Consider the following 19,196-nt stretch of genomic DNA (forward strand, 5'->3'; position numbering starts at 1 on the left):
TTCTATCCAGCCGCGCCAAAAAATAGCCCTCTGGAACTGCCTCAACAAGGTCTGGGCCAGAAGCATCCTTTGCCCACGTTTCGGTGACAAATACCCACAAGGGTTTTGTATCAAGCACAAACTCTTTAAAAGCGATATTATGCTTGATTAGCGAGCGTGCATTGATAAGGAAGCCGTCTTCTCTCACCGTACTGCCACTTTTGTTAGTAAAGTATCGCAATGGGTGGGGTGACGGAGGAAGGCTGGAGCCCCCTGAGCCCTCAAGAGAACACCCGCAACATAGAGGGTGAGAGGAGGCCTCCTGGGAGGTTTTAAAATGACATGGGACATGGTTTTAAGTTAAGCAGGTCATGGCTAGAGTACCTGACAGCCGTAGATTTTTCCTCGAGGCGACCCAGTGACCAGCCGTCCAGCCCGTCCTTAGCGCGGATGGGCGCAGACGGGCTGGACTCTGGCGTGACTCCGGCGTCACTGCGGCGCACACGCAGCGCGCACACGCTGCGCGCCATTATATCGAGTTTTAGTAGGGCTCTAGCCAGTCCACCTGACTGCTAGAGCGCAGAGTGAGGCGTGAGCTTCCCTGAATTCCCCCCAAGATGGCGCTCACCAGAGTAGAAAGCACGAAGGACAATCCGCCAAAATAGCGGTGCAGGCACATTTAAGGTGCAGCAATGCGGAGGTGAAGTTAAAAACAAGGTAAAATGTAGTCCCAAACCAAATAAAAATAATGCGACAAAACGGGAATAATTAAAAGCCCTGAGGCGTCTTAACCGCATGCGTGCGGGCGGAATTCCGCTCGTACGCGGAGATTTTTAAAACCGCATGTTATGTGACGAGCTGGGCTCGTCATCAGCGTAGCAGGAGGCTACCTCATGACGAGCCCAGCTCGTCATCAGCGTGGAAGGGGTTAAAGCAAAGCGCAGCGCGCAGTAGTGAGGAGCCTAACAGTTTCTAACTGTTTCTTTTTTTTTTTTTTTTCTTTTTTCTTTTTCAAAAACCCTTATTGGAGCAAGCATAGAAAAGTACAAGAATGGGCCTACAACCTCACGGGCTGGCCGCTAATAACAAGGCACAACGCATGAAATAGAAATGTACACCCGTGGTCAGGCACAGCTCGAGCACAAAGCATTACTCTACATATATCACAGAGCAATTTAAATTTTTTATTTTACAAAAAAATAACAAACACTAAAAGGCGAATGCACGATAATTAAGGTCAGCCCAAAGAACGGAGGGGACGGTCCACGATCAGGAGAACACACCCAGAGCCCAGAGGCTCCAACCAAGTCGGGAGGGGGGGAGGGGAGCAGCGGGGAGAACCGGAAATATAGAAAAAAAAAAAACCCGTATGGAAAGGTTCCGGGAACGCTCGTCTAGGGAGATAGGACAATCTCAGCTGTGCCTACAAGGGGAGGGGTGCAAATATCCCCACGATAATCATTCCACTGGCCCCAAACCTTCGTCCACGCCCTGGGTCTGCCCCTGGCCACATAAACCGTCTTCTCACGAAACATGGACCAGTCCATGTTGTCTTCCCACTTCGAGACCTCAGGGGGCCTGGAAGCGCCCCAGAGTTGCGCAACATCCCGCTTCGCAATCATGTAACCCAGGGTAGCCCATCTGGTCTGGGCCACAGAGTAGTCAGTGGGCTCCCACACATTCAACAGACATCGTCTAGGCTCCGGCCGCAGGGCCACACCCGTCACAGCAGCCATCACCTCAAGCACAGCAGTCCAGTAAGCCGCTACAACCGGGCACTCCCACAGGATATGTAAAAAGGTCGCACTCAAACCACAACCACGCTTACATAGCCCATCCGAAGAAAAGCCCATCGTCACCAGACGCGGACCCGTGACATAAACTCGATGAAGAATCTTAAGTTGAACCAAACGGAGACGGGCAGGAATGGCCACCTCCTTGGGAGAAGAGAGTGCCGACTGCCAATCCTCGTCGTCCAGCTCCAACCCATCGCCAACCCAAGCCTCCCGAAGTCGGACCAATAAGTCCGCCCGATTATTGATCAATTTCTTGTAAATCAGAGAAATAGTACTATCGGGAAGATGCCCATCAAGGACACGGTCCTCGAGGGGAGAAGATTCAGGCAGGGCCTCATCAGGAACCAAGACCGAGGCGAGGGCGTGCCGGACCTGCAGGTAGCGAAAAAATTCCCTACCACTCAAACCATATTCCGCCTGGAGGGCCTGGAACGACTTCACACAACCGTTCGAGCACACATCACCCAGCTTACAAATCCCAATCACATCCCAGCGGTCGAAACCCTTGGTAGACCAAAGTCCGCCCAAACGTTCCGAGGCATAAAGCGGCGTCGCCAACGTCAAGCGATCCTCCCACCCCAAACTCACATTCGCAGCTCGCCATACAGTTACTGCGATCTTGGATGGGCCCACAAGATGGCGCCCGGCCGATCGAGAATAAAGCGCTCTAGTAAAGTCCCCACCCGGAAGCTGGAGTCTATCCATCTCGAATGCAGGATTACGACCCGGGGAAAACATCACGTGATTAATGGCAGACAACTGGGAAGCCCAGTAATATCGCTTGATATCGGGGAGCGCCATGCCCCCGTCATACCAAGGGATGGTGAGCTTTGCGAGTGCGATACGCGGACGCCCATCCCATATCAATTGCCGTTGAAGACTCTCAATCTCTTGGAAATAGGTCTTAGGAATAGCGTCATAGGAGTTTTGGAGCGCGTAAAGGAATCGCGGCAAGGACATCATTTTAAACAGGGCCGCCCTGCCCAGAGGAGACAAAGGAAGCTTACGCCAACGGGCCACATCCAAGCGCAATCTAAGCAACGGTTGTAAGAGATTACGCTCAAAGCGGAGCGTCGGGTCCAACGTAATAAAAATCCCTAAATACTTGAAACCCGATTGGACCACCTGAATAGGAAGCCTGCTCGGCAAGGGGGGCAGAACACCCGAAAGAACATATACACAGGACTTGGTCCAGTTAATAACAAGGCCCGAGTTGGCTCCAAAGGAAGCAAGAACGTCAAACAGAACAGACAGAGATTTACGCGGGGAGGTGAGATATAAAAGGATATCGTCCGCGTAAAGCGAAACGCGGTCCTCAAAGTCCGGAGACCAGCGGATCCCCTTGAGGGAAGGTTCCCACCGGAGCCAAGCAGCCAATGGTTCCAAGGCGAGAGCAAACAGTAACGGAGACAAGGGGCATCCCTGACGGGTACCCCTACCAAGGGCGAAAGGAGCCGAGACCCTACCATTCACCACTACTTGCGCCAGAGGTTCCGCGTACAGTAACTGGACCCAACCAATAAACTCAGGCCCAAAACCAAATTTCTCAAGAGCCGCCCAAAGATAAGGCCACTCCACCGTGTCGAAGGCCATGGAAGCATCCAACGATGCCAAAATGGCCGGCTCCGTCAGAAGCCCCGCCCTCGCGACCGCGCCGTGAAGACGACGTAGGTTCAGAGCCGTGCTGCGATGCGGGATAAATCCAGATTGATCCGGATGGACCAAGTCACTAATGACCGTCAAGAGACGGGATGCCAGGAGTTTCGCCAATACCTTGGGTTCAACATTTAGCAGGGATATGGGCCTATAGGAGGAACAAAGATCACGTGGTTTACCCTCCTTGGGGATGACAACTATTGTGGCCAGTCTCTGATCATAAGGGAGAATACCCCGTTCCCGGGACTCCAGAAACATGGCGCGAAGATACGGAGCCACCCTATCGGGACGCAACTTGTACAATTCGATTGGCAACCCGTTCGGGCCCAATGCTTTGCCCGAACGGAGAGAACGGATGGCAGTAGCTATCTCGTCAACCGTAAAGGGGGAGTCCAACGCCACACGGTCTAAATCGGAAACAATGGGCAGGGCTATATCACGCAAGAGAAGGCGAGAGTCAACCACATCCCTCACAGAGACAGGGGTATACACCACACGGAAGTAATCGGCAAACCGGTCAACTATTCCAATCGGGTCCGTTACACTCACACCACCCGCAGACTGAATCACGGGTACCACACGATTAGCTCTCTCCTTCTTATCCAGCCATGCCAGCAATTTACCCGCTTTGTCACCCACATCATACAAACGTCCCTGTTGCTCCCGAAACATCACTTTGGCGGCATCTGTGACCATGGACTTATAAGCAAATTGTTTCAGACCCAGGGCATGGAGCTTCTCAGGCGTGACACCAGATTCCAAACCCTCCTCCAATGCAGAAATCTCCCCCTCAAGATCAACCACCTCTCTATTCCTCGCTCTCTTAGCCTCAACAATAAGGGAGAGGGCCTGCCCACGAATCACGGTCTTAAAGGCCTCCCATAGGGACACAGCAGAGGAAACCGACCCCTCGTTATCCAGAAAATACGAGTCCAAGGACTTAAGCAAAAGGGTGCGGGTCTCGGGGGAGGTAAGGTACCACGGATTAATGGGGGCCACCCGGCCCACTGCCTCCACCCCAACCTCAAAACGAAGCCAGAGCGGAGAGTGGTCAGAGATACCCCTGGGCAGATGCACAATCTCACGCACCGCTGGGGACTGAGCCGCAGGCATCAGGAAATAATCCAGCCGAGACAGACTCCCATGGGCCCCAGAGTGAAAGGTGTACTGAAGCTGCGTAGGATGCAAAAGCCTCCAGCAATCCACCAGGCCAAAGGTATCCAAAAATCCACCCAACCACTGCTGAGCCGCCGGGGTATCCCTAGGGGGGTGGCGATCGTGTAGGCCGGAGACCACCGAATTAAAATCACCAGCCAGAAAGAGAATACTATCAGGGAGGTCCAACAAGACACGGCCCAAATCTGAAAAGGTAGAAGTCTGCAAGCCGGGGGGCACATAAACAGTTAATAAGGAGAGGGCACGGCCTTCATATCGACCCACAAGAACAGCATACCGCCCCCGGTCATCCTGAATAATATCATCAATAGCCAGGGGGAGGGAAGCTCGGATAAGGATACCCACACCCCTGGAACCCGAGGTAAACCCCGAATGTGCTACGAGGCGATAGCCCCACCTATTCATTGCATGACAAACATTGCCTATCAAATGAATCTCCTGCAGGAAAACAATGTCAGGGGATAAACGTCGTATACATTTCAACACCACACTTCGTTTGATACAATCTCCCAGACCGTTAACGTTCCACGAAACAAATCTCAACCCGCTACCCCCCATCCCACCCGAAAAAGCCCAAACCCCCCACCAATGAGCATGACCATAAAAAGCAGTCCAAATACAGAATAAAGTCGCCTTGAACACAGAACACACAAACAACGAACTTCCCAACCCCCCACCCCCCAAGGAACAAGAAAACACCCCCCACCCTGCACCCCTGCAAAAAGCTAAAAAGCCACCTGCAGTGTGCCTGTCGCCCTAGAACCCCTATTCTACACAAAGACCCCGGAGGAGGAAAGGCTCCGTCCCACCCACCCCCCGATCAAACCAATGACGAGAAAAAGATCATACATCAAAACACATGTGAGGTAGAGGAACACAGGCTTACATCCCTGGAGAAGTTATACAAAACAAGGCACCAGTCAAAGATGAAATGTTCAGCTCTCTACACCACCTTCAGCACCGCCCGGGTGGGCTTCGGACTCAGTCTCAGGAGGTCGATGAGGCAGGGAGTCCAGCCAGTCATTCACAGCATCTGGCCGATCAAAGAAGAAAGTTCGATCATTATACTCCACCCGCAGCCTGGTCGGAAAGAGCATTGCGTAACGCATCCCCAAGTCTCTAAGACGCTTCTTGGCACGACGAAATCCCATACGCTGCTTCTGGACATGTTGGGAAAAGTCCGGATAAAAGTTCACCGTGGCATTCTCAAAGGCCACCGGGCCCTTCACCCGCGAGGCCTGCAGGATAGCGTCCCGATCTCTATAGTGGAAAAGCTTTGCAACAATAGGTCTCGGCGGGGCGCCTGGCTTGCCCTGGCCACCCGGAACACGATGTGCGCGCTCCACTGTGAAAAATTTACTAAGGCCAGACGGAGAAAGGTGGTTCTGGATGAGGTCTTCAACCAGGAGATCAACCGAGTGGGGTTCCGGATTCTCCGGCACACCAACCACGCGAACATTACAGCGACGGGCCCTGTTCTCAAAATCCTCCAAGCGCCGGGTCATGAAATCGTTCACCCTACGGAGATTGCCAATCTCCGTCTGAATATCAGAGACGTCCGTCGTGAGGCTGGATGATTTGATATCCAACGACTTCACCTTTTCGTTCGTCTTGGAGAGATCGGCCCGAATCAAATTCACCTCAATTGCCACAGTGTCAAGTTTGTGGGCCAAGGTTTCGTACTGTTGGCCTATGGATTCCCTCATGCCAGAAATGGCGCCCATGATGTCCTGCAAAGAGGGCTCTGTCGACGCATCCACTACGTGGTCGGACGCAATGGGACCGGGCAGGGCAGCTCCGGGGGACCCTTTAGAGTGGGTATAACGATCCATAACATTAGATTGAACCGGTCCCCCGCGCAGAGGTGTCTTCGTCTTGCGCGTCTCTCGGTCCCCTCTGCCCGCCATTTTGAAGATGCGTCACTAGTAAAGCCACCAGGGTCGACGGACCGGGCACCAGAAATGGAGGCCCCGGGACCAAAGGACTACAAGAGGGGTATCACCAGGATAGAGGCAGCCCACTCCAGGAACAGTGCAGCCAAGGGCCAGACAACCAACTCGTGTCCCGGCCGCAGCTCCGGCCCGACCCTCTCACCAATGTCCCAGTCTGAGGCAGAAACGAAACCGAAACTTAAGAAGGGGACCCACAAGACCAATCCCCCTGCCGTTGTTGTTCAACTCCAAGACGGCCACCGAACCTCACCCAGTCCCGGGCGCACTTCGAGGGCGGAGCCCAAAAGTTCAATTGAACATAATTCAGGCACCCGATGTCCAAATCAGTTTCTGAAAGGTCCAGGTAGATCAGCCCAACGTCCTCTATATGAATCCTCACAAAAAAATCAGGATTAAAGCAGGATATTAAGCCGGGAGCGGCGGGGGTCCGGGGAGCGCTGTGCTCACGCGGCCATCTCGGACGCCCGCCAAGCTCCTCCCTAACTGTTTCTTAAATGCTTTTATTCCAATATCACAAACACAAGTAAATGATGGACAGATCACTGAAACTTTTTAAACACTCACCCCCAGTCACAGATCTGGCTTGAATCCATCATTGTTTTTTAGCTCACTTTGCCACCCCAGTTTGGACTGTACACATACCAGTATAAAATTATTCACATGCCCATTACATGAAACGAAGTGAATGTCCCCTGAACTCAAATTGTAATTCATGCTAAAGAAGCTCTTTAGTATGTTGGTGATCAACCGCAAAAACTTAAAACACTTAATTGACTCACCGAGGTTGAAAACACCAAGACTCTTCAGTCCATCATAATGATTCAATTAGTTAAAATGCATGACAAGCGGTTTTGAACAATGCTAGTCAGTTGATCTATACACAACGACAAAGCAGGTAGAGAGTCGGTAGCCTTCAGTAGTAGGGGATTACTACCCAAAAAGCATAACAGGGTAGCTATTGAAAAGGAGTGCTTTGCCATAGACCATAGAGTGGACCTTGCATACGTTCTGCCTATATTAAATTGGGACTAAGTTTGTGGTGGAAGCAGATTATAAGCCACTGAAATGGTTTATGGCTATAAATCTCAAGTTGTTGAGCTGGTCTATTTCTTTGCAGGGACTAGACTTTGTGGTGGAGCACAAAACCGGATTGAGTCACAGAAATGCTGATGAACTTTCCCATCGGTTTTACTGGTCTGACCACCAAATCTTAGGAGTTGGTTAGAGGAGTTCTGATCTGGAAGTGGCGTGTGTTGGGATGGACAAGTCCTCTGCATGGTTTAGGACATGTACCCCTGCTCTGAGTTTCTAACTGTACTGTTGTCGGACAGTGGTGGGTTCTCGGAGCCTGGTGTGTGGCAGAGGCGAAATATTTATTTACACTGGTATAGAGAACAGATACTGCTGCTGAACTACAGCCCAGCGATACACCAGCTTGGTGCCAGGGTGGAGCTGTGGATTCGCCTCCCGATGTCCATAGCAGGGCACAGAACTATTATCAAAATGGTGGTCTTGACCCAGCTTCTCTATTTGTTCAACAGCATCCCCATTCCCTTGACAAATGCCTTTTTTGTTTACATATGCACAATTTGTACATGTCTCATTTTGGGGGGTAAACAGTCTTGTATCAGTTGGAACACACTCTTCCTTCCATATGAACAGGGGGTATTTGAAGTTCCGGACATAGTACCTAGTGGCGCAGTGTAATTACTCACAAAACTAATACCACCTGGATGCCAGTTTTTTTACATGCCAAGCTGGAGAAGGAACTAGTAGCCCCTATGAAGATGAGGCCCTCCTGCCAGCTGGACTGCCACAGGACTGGAGTGATGTTTAAACTGTGTCCACTACATGCTGGGCATGGACGATATTATTGAAAAAGACAGGTGGCATGACAATTTATTCATCTGCACTTCTATTGATGGTGAATCTATGGCTACCCTTCACATTAAAGCCGATTGTGCAACGTACCCTCTGACGATATGCACAGCACACGTTTGGGGACCTTTTTCCCTGGGGCCATGCATTCTCCCGAACAGAAGACCCTCGTCTCCAAGACGCCCCTTACATAGATCACTTCATCCTAGCTAGCATCCACACAGCCCCCAGGGAAAATATACCAACATACCTGTTAGAGCCGGACAGTTTCACACCACTCACACTGCTCATCACCAACACTAATAGAGACCACCTCATATCTAGACTATACCACGCATGCTTAGCACTTACACCAATGCACGACACCAGATTGAGGGCAGCATGGGAGGCGGTTCTCGGACATCCACTTATGGATAAGGTCTGGTTAGAATGTTGCACGTACACCAAATTGGTGTCTTATAACCACTGACATAAGATATTACACTACAAATTCCTGTGGAGAGCATATACCACCCCTGCAGACTTCGCGCACATGTCCTGGACCTGTGATAGATTTGCTTCACACTGGAACACCATCTTTACAGAACTTGCACGAATTACAAATTTGCAATTAACAAGTTCCCCACTGGTGGCACTTCTGGGACATGTCACCAGTGTACCTAAATTGTCACGCAAGTTTGTGGTGATGGCTCTGCTGCTGGCAAAGAGAAAAAATAGCCTTGAATTGGAGAAGTAAACAGAGCCCCACCTTGGAACAATGGATCAAAGGCATGATGTATTGTGACACTAATAGTGAAATATTTGTAGAATTCCAGCCACCCAAGTTTAGACCTAGGGATATATGGCAGCCCCTGAGAGACTACCTGAAGGAGCGTGAGGGCTGATACCCAATGATCAAACATACAATCAGCCTCCCAATGAACAGGGTGTAACATTATGGGAAAAAAGGGGGTGTACACTAAAAGTCACCAAGACTCAACTTGATGCCACATTAGCGCTGCGGAATACGATAGAACTTTCCACATCAGATTTACTTGAACTAACTGGGACATACTGTAGAGCATGCACAAATTATGTGATATCTCTTCTAAGAACTACTGATATTTCCATTACTGTTTTACGACGAGACATGTATATACAACACAGAGGAAATTTAAGAAGAAATAAAGTAAAAAAATAAAAACATCATCGATAAAGGCCACTGATGTCCGTCCGAGTACTCTCCTTGTCAGGGTCAAATCTAAACAAATCCTAATGTAAGTGAACAATATTCTGTCTGAAGTTTTCTTAGCGCATCAATGTTATGCTTCATCAATATTTTCTGTTGGTGTACATCGTGGGGCTCCACTGTTTTTGCCTGATAATTGACTAAGAATGAGTTCAATAAAGTCATGACTGGTGGAGAAAAAAATCCTGTTCTGTTGTCTGGATCCCTAATGATTTTGTACTCATAGGCAAACACAGATCGCCATGACATAGGCCTGTCTCCCAGATTGCAATCTTGTCGGACTGGAAGTGGCACCAAAAGCGCTACCCTCATATTGGTGGAAGGCTATTGACTTCACCAGGAGTTAAGAAGCACAAGCACCGTTGTAGCAGCATACTGCCTAGTGATCAGTATGAGTGAATAGGCCCTTTTCATCCTGTGTCACTAGAGTGAGGTCTACAGGCTCACTCATCTTGTAAAAGTTATGCTGCTGTGTACTTAACTCACCCTTGGCCTACATCAGTTAGGGGTAAAGTGCTGCACAGCACAAGCATGGTAATTCTGCTTTGGATGTATGTGTTTCTTGGAAGGGTGCAATCAGGGATGTAGCTTTAAGGAGTGTATTTGGGGTGTTACACCTTCACTAATAATTGTATTTTCTGATGAATAGTTGTTTACAGATGCTTTCAGTCGGGTATGGTGATGTGTTGGTTGGATTTCACCTGGTATTTTTGCTTGAATACACTGATAAAAGCACACACACACACTCCCTCATCCTGTTTTGAAAGTTCTCAAAATGTTGGTTATTTTACAAAATGTTGTGTTTCTCTCACTTAATGCACCTATGAATCCGCATTCATGTCTCCCTTTCCACTGCCACTTCAGTCCCTCTCATTTGTCCAGATTGTTGTATAATCTATATTAACATTATATGCCAGCATGATTGTTGGGAAATCTGAAGATCACACCAGCAATAGTACATTACATGAAGGATACTGCGTTTCATTTTAGAAAGCACAGACCCGTTTGGGGCAGACATGATGATTAGAGGAATCCTCCAGACAGATTTGTTTATTGCTGAATTCTTGTTAGCTGGGTGGGACTCACTGGAAGAAAGGGGAGAGAGAGAGACCCTTCCCTGCACATTTCAAAAGGGTTCTCTTTGGCGCATTGATAGATAACAAGGAAAAGGCGTGGACACTTTTCAGGAAGAAGATGGGGCTGATAAGGGAATCATATGGAGCAGGGCTGGGCGATCACAGTTAAGTTTTTGATGCAGACATCAATGTGCCTGAGATCCATGTGTGAACTCTAGTTACTCCCAAGGCCTATGTTGTGGGACTGTCAGCTTCAGAGTCTTTCCTGCTGTGACAGACAGCGTTTCAAAAGGAAGAAAAGAGAAAAAAGTATACACTTCAAAAGAAGCAGAACCCCAACATTAAACTTTAAAAACCTAGACTCTAAATCACCTTTGGTGTCTGGAAATGAAACCCCAAAACTTACCAAGCAGCCAGACGGGCTATTTGGGGGCTGATAGCTCTACCTGTGACCAGGAATGGGGGCCATGGCCTGCTAGTATCCTCCTGGTTGTAGGGATGTCACAAAGGGAAATCAAGACCTGGCCTGGAGCACCAGCACCTGCCTGCTTGCCAAGTCCATGCCCTGTGAGGCAGAGGAGAGCTTTGCTGGCAGCGACATTGATGGGAAGCCATGCGGAGAGGAATCCCAGTGCAAGGTATGCAGAGATGGCTGTGCATTGAATGAATCATTGTCTATTTAAAGGATTGAATTGGTGACCCTGTATGCAAGGAGAGGGCTGCAGTGGACTTAGATGTGTATCAAGTGCTGTGCAAAGCTTGTACCGCCTCATAGTGGTGACTCCGTATGCCACAGGGGTCCTCAGCAGAAGTGACTGAGCTGACAAAGTGGCAACACTTGTGTGCACCTCAATGCGACCCTGTATGCCGGTGCAGTATAGGAGGCTGCCTAAGAGAGGTCAACGCTTTGCCAGCGGGTACCGCAGTGACCATGTATGCGAGGAGGGGCTGTCGGTACAGAGTATTGCCTAGTTCGGGCTGTAGCCCAGGAAAATTGGAGATGCGACCTGCAGGTTTAAGTTGAGCACAGAGACTTGCCCAATGGACTTCAGAGGACATTGAGAGGACTTTGCTCTGTCGCTGAGCCACATTTGGGTGCACGAAGATCAACTACTTCCCCAATGTGGGGAAAAGTTGAACTTACCATTCTTCTCAGGAGAAAGCCTGTGCCTGCCAGGTGCTGCCACCAGTCCCGCATGGAGACTGACTCGACCCAGCAGGACTGGAGCATTGCAAGTGCCTGCAGTCAGGGCTCCTGCTGAAATGCTTTTGTGCTGCTAGAGCAGGTAAGACTTGATTCGGGCCTGTTGGGCCCCTGGAGACTTGCTGTCAAAGGTTCTGCAGCACCATAGGCACCTTTGACTGTTTCCTAAATAGTCAGAGTGGATTTTTGATTAAGGCCTACTAGTGAGCATTCACTGCATGCGGTCACCAGTGAATGGGAAATAACCCTAATCACATTACGGTAGAGGGTAGGACAGGGATTTGGTAGATAAACGATAACGGCCTGAGCTAAAGGGGATTGTGTTATTGCTTAGGAATGGCACACTACTTCTTTGAATGCATAAAGTAACATACTTATTTTTAATATAAAAACAAGTATTTCACTGAAAATGTACTTATTGACATTACTGAGTTTGCTTGGAGTTTCAGTTGTGTTCACTAAGCCTTAGCTACACTTTTCCCTCTGACGGACCCTTTGACTACTCGGCCGCAGACGCCACTAAGAGTTAAGTGTACAAGGGGTAGTTAGCCCAGTTGCTCAGGATCCATAGTAGGTCAGGGCCTGCAACATCAGAATTAAAAGGCCTCCACCACCACTGGTGGTCCCAGTAGCCCCTGCGTGCCCCGTGTCCCTCTGAAAGGGGTTCTGATACCATCCATTCATGAGCAAACACGAAGTCCACTACATGATGTATAGATGCATTACTAATAATGCTGTCTGGAGTAGATAGCTAAAGCTGTCTGTAGTTAGACCGCAAAAACAATAAGGTGAATGCATTTCATTAAGTTATTTATCATTCGAGAGGTGAGTGTGAAGAGACAGCAATGAAAAGATTTAGAAGACTGACAGAGGATTGAGGAGTAAAATGGAGGAGATATAGAGAATTATTTGAGTGAATGCGGTCTAGAGGTACAAGGAAAGTTTATTCACAAATGTGTCTTATTTTGTGCTTTACCTACTTGATTTGGTGGGAGGGGCGCATAAGTTATGACATTTTATAAACAAGCTGGATAAAAAACCAAATCAGCATCGTTCACTTCACCTGTATTCCAGGGCGGTTCTGGGGAAACTTTTTCTCGCTTACAGACAGCACAAACATATCATTATGAAATGTGATTCTGGGGCAGAAAATCAGCAGTAATTTCACGAACAGTGATATGATTACATAACACAGCAGAGGTATGACGATTTATACTTACTCGGTTCATAGTAGTCAACTACAGACACTGAGGCTTCTTGGGTGTACGCCACTTTTGAGTCTCTCACTGCTGGAACGGCCACACAAACCTTTGTTTGATTTAGCTGCGGGAAAATAAACAGCTTAGTATATATATTAAATTCCATATTATTCATTGTAAACTAGATTCATCACTGGCAGGCTAACGATTTGAAATTGGCACCAACCACCACAGAAGCCAATGTCACACAAAGGAATAGTAGTTTGTTAAATTATGAATTACTCCAGAACATAATTGTTATCTAAAGAGGTTTAATAGAATTAAAATGTGGGTTTGAGAGAGTGTATTTATGTATGTACGCCTGTGTGTAGAAAGGTCTTTAATTGATTTAGGGGAACACACTACCTTTTGCACAGGAGTGCTTACCTGACGACCATTGTCCTGTCCTGCGTTGCTGGAGCCCTGAGCCTGTCCTCCCCGTTACGGACGTTGCTCCTTGCCGCACCCGCTGCGCGGGTGCCGCTGCGCAGGTGCCGCTGCGTGGCTCTCTCTTTAGGGGGGGCGTGCCTGGTGGACTTTGCAGGCTGTGAGGCGGTGAGACATCGACAGGGGTGAAGCGCGGCAGGGACTTGCTCTTCCAGGAGTCCCTGCGTGGCCTACCAACATCCGGCCAGCGCCCCCTGCTAGTCCCGCCCCCCGCCCGGCAGTGAGAGTGTTTAAAGAGCCTCCATCCCGGGGAACAAGCGGGAACACGCTACCTTTTGCACAGGAGTGCTTACCTGACGACCATTGTCCTGTCCTGCGTTGCTGGAGCCCTGAGCCTGTCCTCCCCGTTACGGACGTTGCTCCTTGCCGCACCCGCTGCGCGGGTGCCGCTGCGTGGCTCTCTCTTTAGGGGGGGCGTGCCTGGTGGACTTTGCAGGCTGTGAGGCGGTGAGACATCGACAGGGGTGAAGCGCGGCAGGGACTCGCTCTTCCAGGAGCCCCTGCGTGGCCTACCAACATCCGGCCAGCGCCCCCTGCTAGTCCCGCCCACCGCCCTCTTTTCTGGCTACTTAAGGTAGAGCGGAGATCGCTCCGCGGGACGCGAGCGGGACGCCCGGAGATAAGCCCGGGCAAAGGGCGGGCCCTCTGTGGCCCTCAGAGGCGTGAGGAGCCTGGCCTGGGCCAGGAACTCTGCATCATCTGTATGCCACAACGGGGATCGATCAACAGAACTGTAAGCATTTGCCTTTAGACCTATACCATAACTTTGCAACAAGAGGTTTGAGGACTTTATTCTCTATTGACTATAACTCACCACCTGGATATGGAATGCCGAGAGACTCGTAGCATGACTGCTGGGGTTAAGAAATTAACCGGTACCCTTGATGATTTTATAATTCGTACAAATTGTCTCATTGATCAGGGGATAGTTTTGATGAGTAGACGGGTGTCGCAGGATCTGGCCTCGGCGAAAAGGTCATCCTTAGGCCATATCGCCCAGGCACGTACACCCGACACCCTAGAACGTGGTAACACCTCAGAGAGACTTAGTATTCTCTCAAATCCGGGGGGACTCCCTACATCTAATCCCACATCAGATACCATTGTGCCCAGCGACCGTATTTCAAACGTGGATGTGCAACCCATATGCATTGATACAAATGCAAGAGGTCAGAAAGAGGGGGCAATACCAAAAAATAGTGCTAAGTTGCTTTCTGTCAATTCCACTAAGGTATTAGTACATGCACCTAGCCGACCGATTATCGGTAATAACATAGATGCTGTGAGTGGGGAACCATTAACAAGAGCTAACGACTTAGAGGCCACACATTCAGTGGCAGGGCGTCTGTCCCTGAGCATGTTGGAGGATTCGTTAGTGGATGACAGCTTGGCCGATATCCTAGGAGTAAGCGGGGAGAACCTGGAGATTGTGAGGGAGTTAAATCAGGAGAATCCAGCCGCAGCTCTGACTTCCGTGAATGTAATTGAGGCCATAAAGGCCTTACTGGCACCCTTGGAGGCAAGGCTGCGGCGCATTGAACTTGTGTTAAAAGATGTCCACATCAACACAAGTATTCCAGGTCCAACTAGCAATATGGCTCCTACTGTGAAAAATAGCAATCACATCTCTTCTGTGGCAGGGACGAAGGCTAACACAGGGAAAAAAACATCGTTAAAAAAACCAAATAGTGATTCCACCTTGGCAGGACCAAACACCAACACACCTGTCATCATACCTGGCCCTACAAACATTCCCACCCCTGCCAAACCCAGGATAACACCCCAGGTTACATTTAAGGATCAGACCCCACAGACCCCACAGACCACCCCAATCCCCAAACAGGTTTCTTCTAACCCAGAAAAGTCTGAACCTCGCAAAAATATTCATCTCCCCTTAGAGGCCGCCCCTTATGTAGTGGTCCTTACTGGGATAACTGAATTAAACCCTCCTCATGTGGAATCCTTCCAAGCCTTGAAGAACAAAGTGTGCCACTGGTTATCAAATAACTTTCCATTACCAATGAACATGCCTAGCAATATCTTAATGGTGGAAAGAGCCCCCTGGGTGGGTGGAAATAGTAAGAGACTACCAGGGGACTGCATAGTGGTTACTTTTGAAAATCGACAGGTAGTGGATTACATTTGTAGTAGGCCACCTTCCCATCAAGCTGGCACAGTCACCGCCAGACCTTTCGCTTATTTTTATCAGTCAAATGAGCGGGTCGATAAAAGATGGAGCTGGTTGAAAGGCCAGAACGATCACAGAGGAAGGAGTAGGTTTACCCCACCCTGGGAAATGAATAATCACTGTTGGGGCGGAGAAGGTGACGGGGGGTGGAACACGGTACAGGGCAGAGGCGGTAGACCAACACAAGTGGGTTTCCGGGGTGCACAATTTAATCGTTACCGCAATAACTATCTGCAGCCGGTTAACTGTCAAGATCAAATATTTTATACCCCTACGGTCAACCGTTATGCATGCTTAGCCAATTTTGGATGGGCAGATTGACATGGAGAGGGACCCATGGCAAAGGACCTCGTATCCCCACCCCGGGTCACACTACCAGAGGCCAATATCATCACCAACACACAAGGCCTGATTAATTCTTCTACCACATTGCCTGTAGTGAATGACCCTGGTATTAATGTTGGAAATATTGCTTCTTTACCCGTAGACATTAACGCAAGAAGGGCGGGGGAGTGTCTACTTGCCACATGGAACATTGCTGGGTTAAAAAATAAAATTGACGATCCTATTTGGCGGAATCTTGTAGGTAGTATGGATATCATTGCAATACAGGAAACTTGGGACACACGTAACGCTTTGACATTAGACGGTTTTACGACCTTTCATTGTCCGGCAGTTCCCTCTACCCGGGGACGGGCGCGGGGTGGACTGATTACGTTGATCTCTGCCAGAATACCAGGAACCTATAAAGAAATAGCTACGGGTAGCCCGTACTGCTTGGCAGTACATATCATATGTAAAGGCAAGCACAATGTTCTGGTGGTAAACTTTTATAACTCTTATGATAGAATAGAACCAACCAGTAACTTAAAAATGCTCAACCTCTTTTTTTTAAACTTTAAAGAGTCATTTGAGGCAGAGTGCATTATTTTCCTACTGGGAGATTTTAACATCCACGAGTGCCCGGATAAATGTACTTCTAATGTGTTTTTGGGCCCCCCAGACCAGGAAGAAACCCACTTTGAGCATTCAGACCAGGGTGCCCTTTTGGAAACCCTGTTGGCAGAAAATGGGATTACTTCACCCAGTAGGGATGGTGAGGAGATCCCCACTTTTGAGGGACATGGTAGCGGGTCAATCATTGATTTTATTTTTATTAGTAGTAGTATTCATGGCCACATTATTAGTTATTCGGTTTTAAGGTCACATTTTAGCGACCACAATCCAGTTCTGTTAATGGTAAAAAACGTCATTAAAATGACGATGGCTAAGGCAATCTGGTGGATAAAAATGACATCCGGCCCACAGATCAAGCACGCAGAATTAGATGGAGTAAGATAGTGCCTAGTGAGTTTCTGCTTAACCTTCGCAATAGTAGTGGGGTGGAGCTGGATTTATGTATGAATCCCGATGCCGGAGACAGGGAAGTATTGGAGGCATACCAAAAAGTGTGCCATGAGATTGCTACTAACCTGACCAGCATTGGCAAAAGCACACACTGTGCGAGGGTAGGCTGGTTCGATAATAATTGTTCATCAGCTAATAAAAACTTGAAACTGGCCCTTAAAACCAGCCCAGTGGATAAGCAGCTTGTTGCCACGCTCAGGAAAAAGTATAAGGAGGCTGTGGCCAAGAGGCGCAGAGAGATTAGAGAGGACGCTTGGGCAGAGTTAACATCTACTGACGTTCTAAAAAATAGTGCAAAGTTTTGGGCTGTGGTGAATCAGTCCTACTTCTCCGATTCTGAAAATAATGAACTGGATTGTGGTATTCAGGAGGACAAGTGGCTACACCATTTTAAGTCAGTCTATGAGAGTGAGACTTCCGGGGATGAGGCATCGACCACCTTTAGGAGGCTCCCCTATACGCTGATAGTTCAGGAATGCGAGGTGGCCGATGCAATTGGGAAAATGACCGGTAACAAGGCCCCCGGACCGGATTGTGTTCCTTCCGATCTTTTTAAATCAAACATAGCATTCTGGTCCAAGATCTTAACCAATGTTTTTAACAGAATTTCGAGTATTGGCATTCCGGAGACATGGTCTCAGTCAGTGATTGTGCCGATCTATAAGAAGGGCGACAGAGGTGACCCGGGAAATTATCGCCCCATTTCCCTTATTGATTCCGCCGTAAAGGTTCTTGGGAGAGTAGTACTGTGCAAGCTGACTGATTGGTTAGAAGAAACCAATACTCTTTCTTCCCTTCAGTATGGCTTCACAAAAGGGCGAGGCACCATAGATCAGAGCCTGAACCTGCAACTACTTATAGGGAAGTACACACAAGCTAAGAAAGGTAACTTATATATAGCGTTTATGGACCTATCCTCGGCGTTTGACCGCGTCAATAGGTCCAAGCTCTGGGGCCAACTTTTAAGAATTGGTATAGACGCTAATATTGTATACTTCCTGGCTGACCTCCACAGGGATCTTACAGCCTCTGTGAGGTATGACCGCAAAGGCAATAGCACTGGTAAGATCAATATCTCTAACGGCGTTAGACAAGGGTGCATCTTAGCGCCTTTATTATTTACTCTGTACATCAATGACTTGGGGATGACCTTAAACACATCGAGTAAAGATATCCCCATGGTTGGGGATCTTCACTTGCCAGCATTATTATATGCAGATGATGCTGCTTTGCTGGCTCGTACTGCAGTGGGTCTCCAACGCCTATTAAATTCTTTTTATACTTTTATGTTTTCCTTAGATCTTAGCGTGAATCATGGTAAATCACATGTAATGGTTGTGAGCCATAAAAGCAGGCCAGAGAGAAACATGAAGGTTTTACATTGCAATGGGCATGGATTGTCAAGGGTGTCCAGATTTCCCTACCTGGGGGTTGTTTTTGATCAATGTTCAACTTGGATCCCCCAGTTGCAGGAGAAGAAAAAAGTCTTCTTACGTTCAATTTTTGCGGTCTTGGGGTTTTCTCGTAAACTAGGGGTTAAACCTTTGGAGGCGGTATTGCAGGTGTATAACGCTAAATGTATTTCCATTGCAATGTACGGGGCAGATCTGTGGGGATACAAATCAGCCAAGACCCTCCAGGTAGTAGAGGACAATTTCCTTAAATCAATCTTGTCCTTACCGAGATCCACGGCTGGTTATATTGTGCACCAGGAATGTGGTATAGATTACTTGGAGGACCGCATTGCTATGGCCCCCTTATTGAAGTGGATGTCTGTATGGTTGAACCCAGAATTGACAGTAAACCATAAAATCCTTATTGATTGTTTAGCACTAGACCATTGGGACCATATTCCTTGGTTGAAATATGTCCACCTCTTATCAATCAAGTTGGGACGCCCTGAGATGTTCACTAATCCATCCGATCTGGTTAAGGGTGATGTCAATTGGGTAAAAAATGCCTTTCTGGAAA

The 19,196-nt window shown here is 48.6% G+C and overlaps 1 protein-coding gene across 1 annotated transcript in view; it reads right to left on the reverse strand.

Moving 5' to 3' along the window:
• LOC144762794 (CD109 antigen-like) overlaps positions 1–19,196 on the reverse strand; it is a 771,981-nt gene that overhangs the window by 18,012 nt on the left and 734,773 nt on the right. The window contains exon 32 of the mRNA XM_078648064.1: positions 13,166–13,268. Coding sequence (XP_078504190.1) covers positions 13,166–13,268 — 103 coding nt within the window. The remainder of the gene's footprint in view (positions 1–13,165; positions 13,269–19,196) is intronic.

Source organism: Lissotriton helveticus, chromosome 6 (genome assembly GCF_964261635.1).
Source record: "Lissotriton helveticus chromosome 6, aLisHel1.1, whole genome shotgun sequence".
NCBI lineage: Eukaryota > Metazoa > Chordata > Amphibia > Caudata > Salamandridae > Lissotriton > Lissotriton helveticus.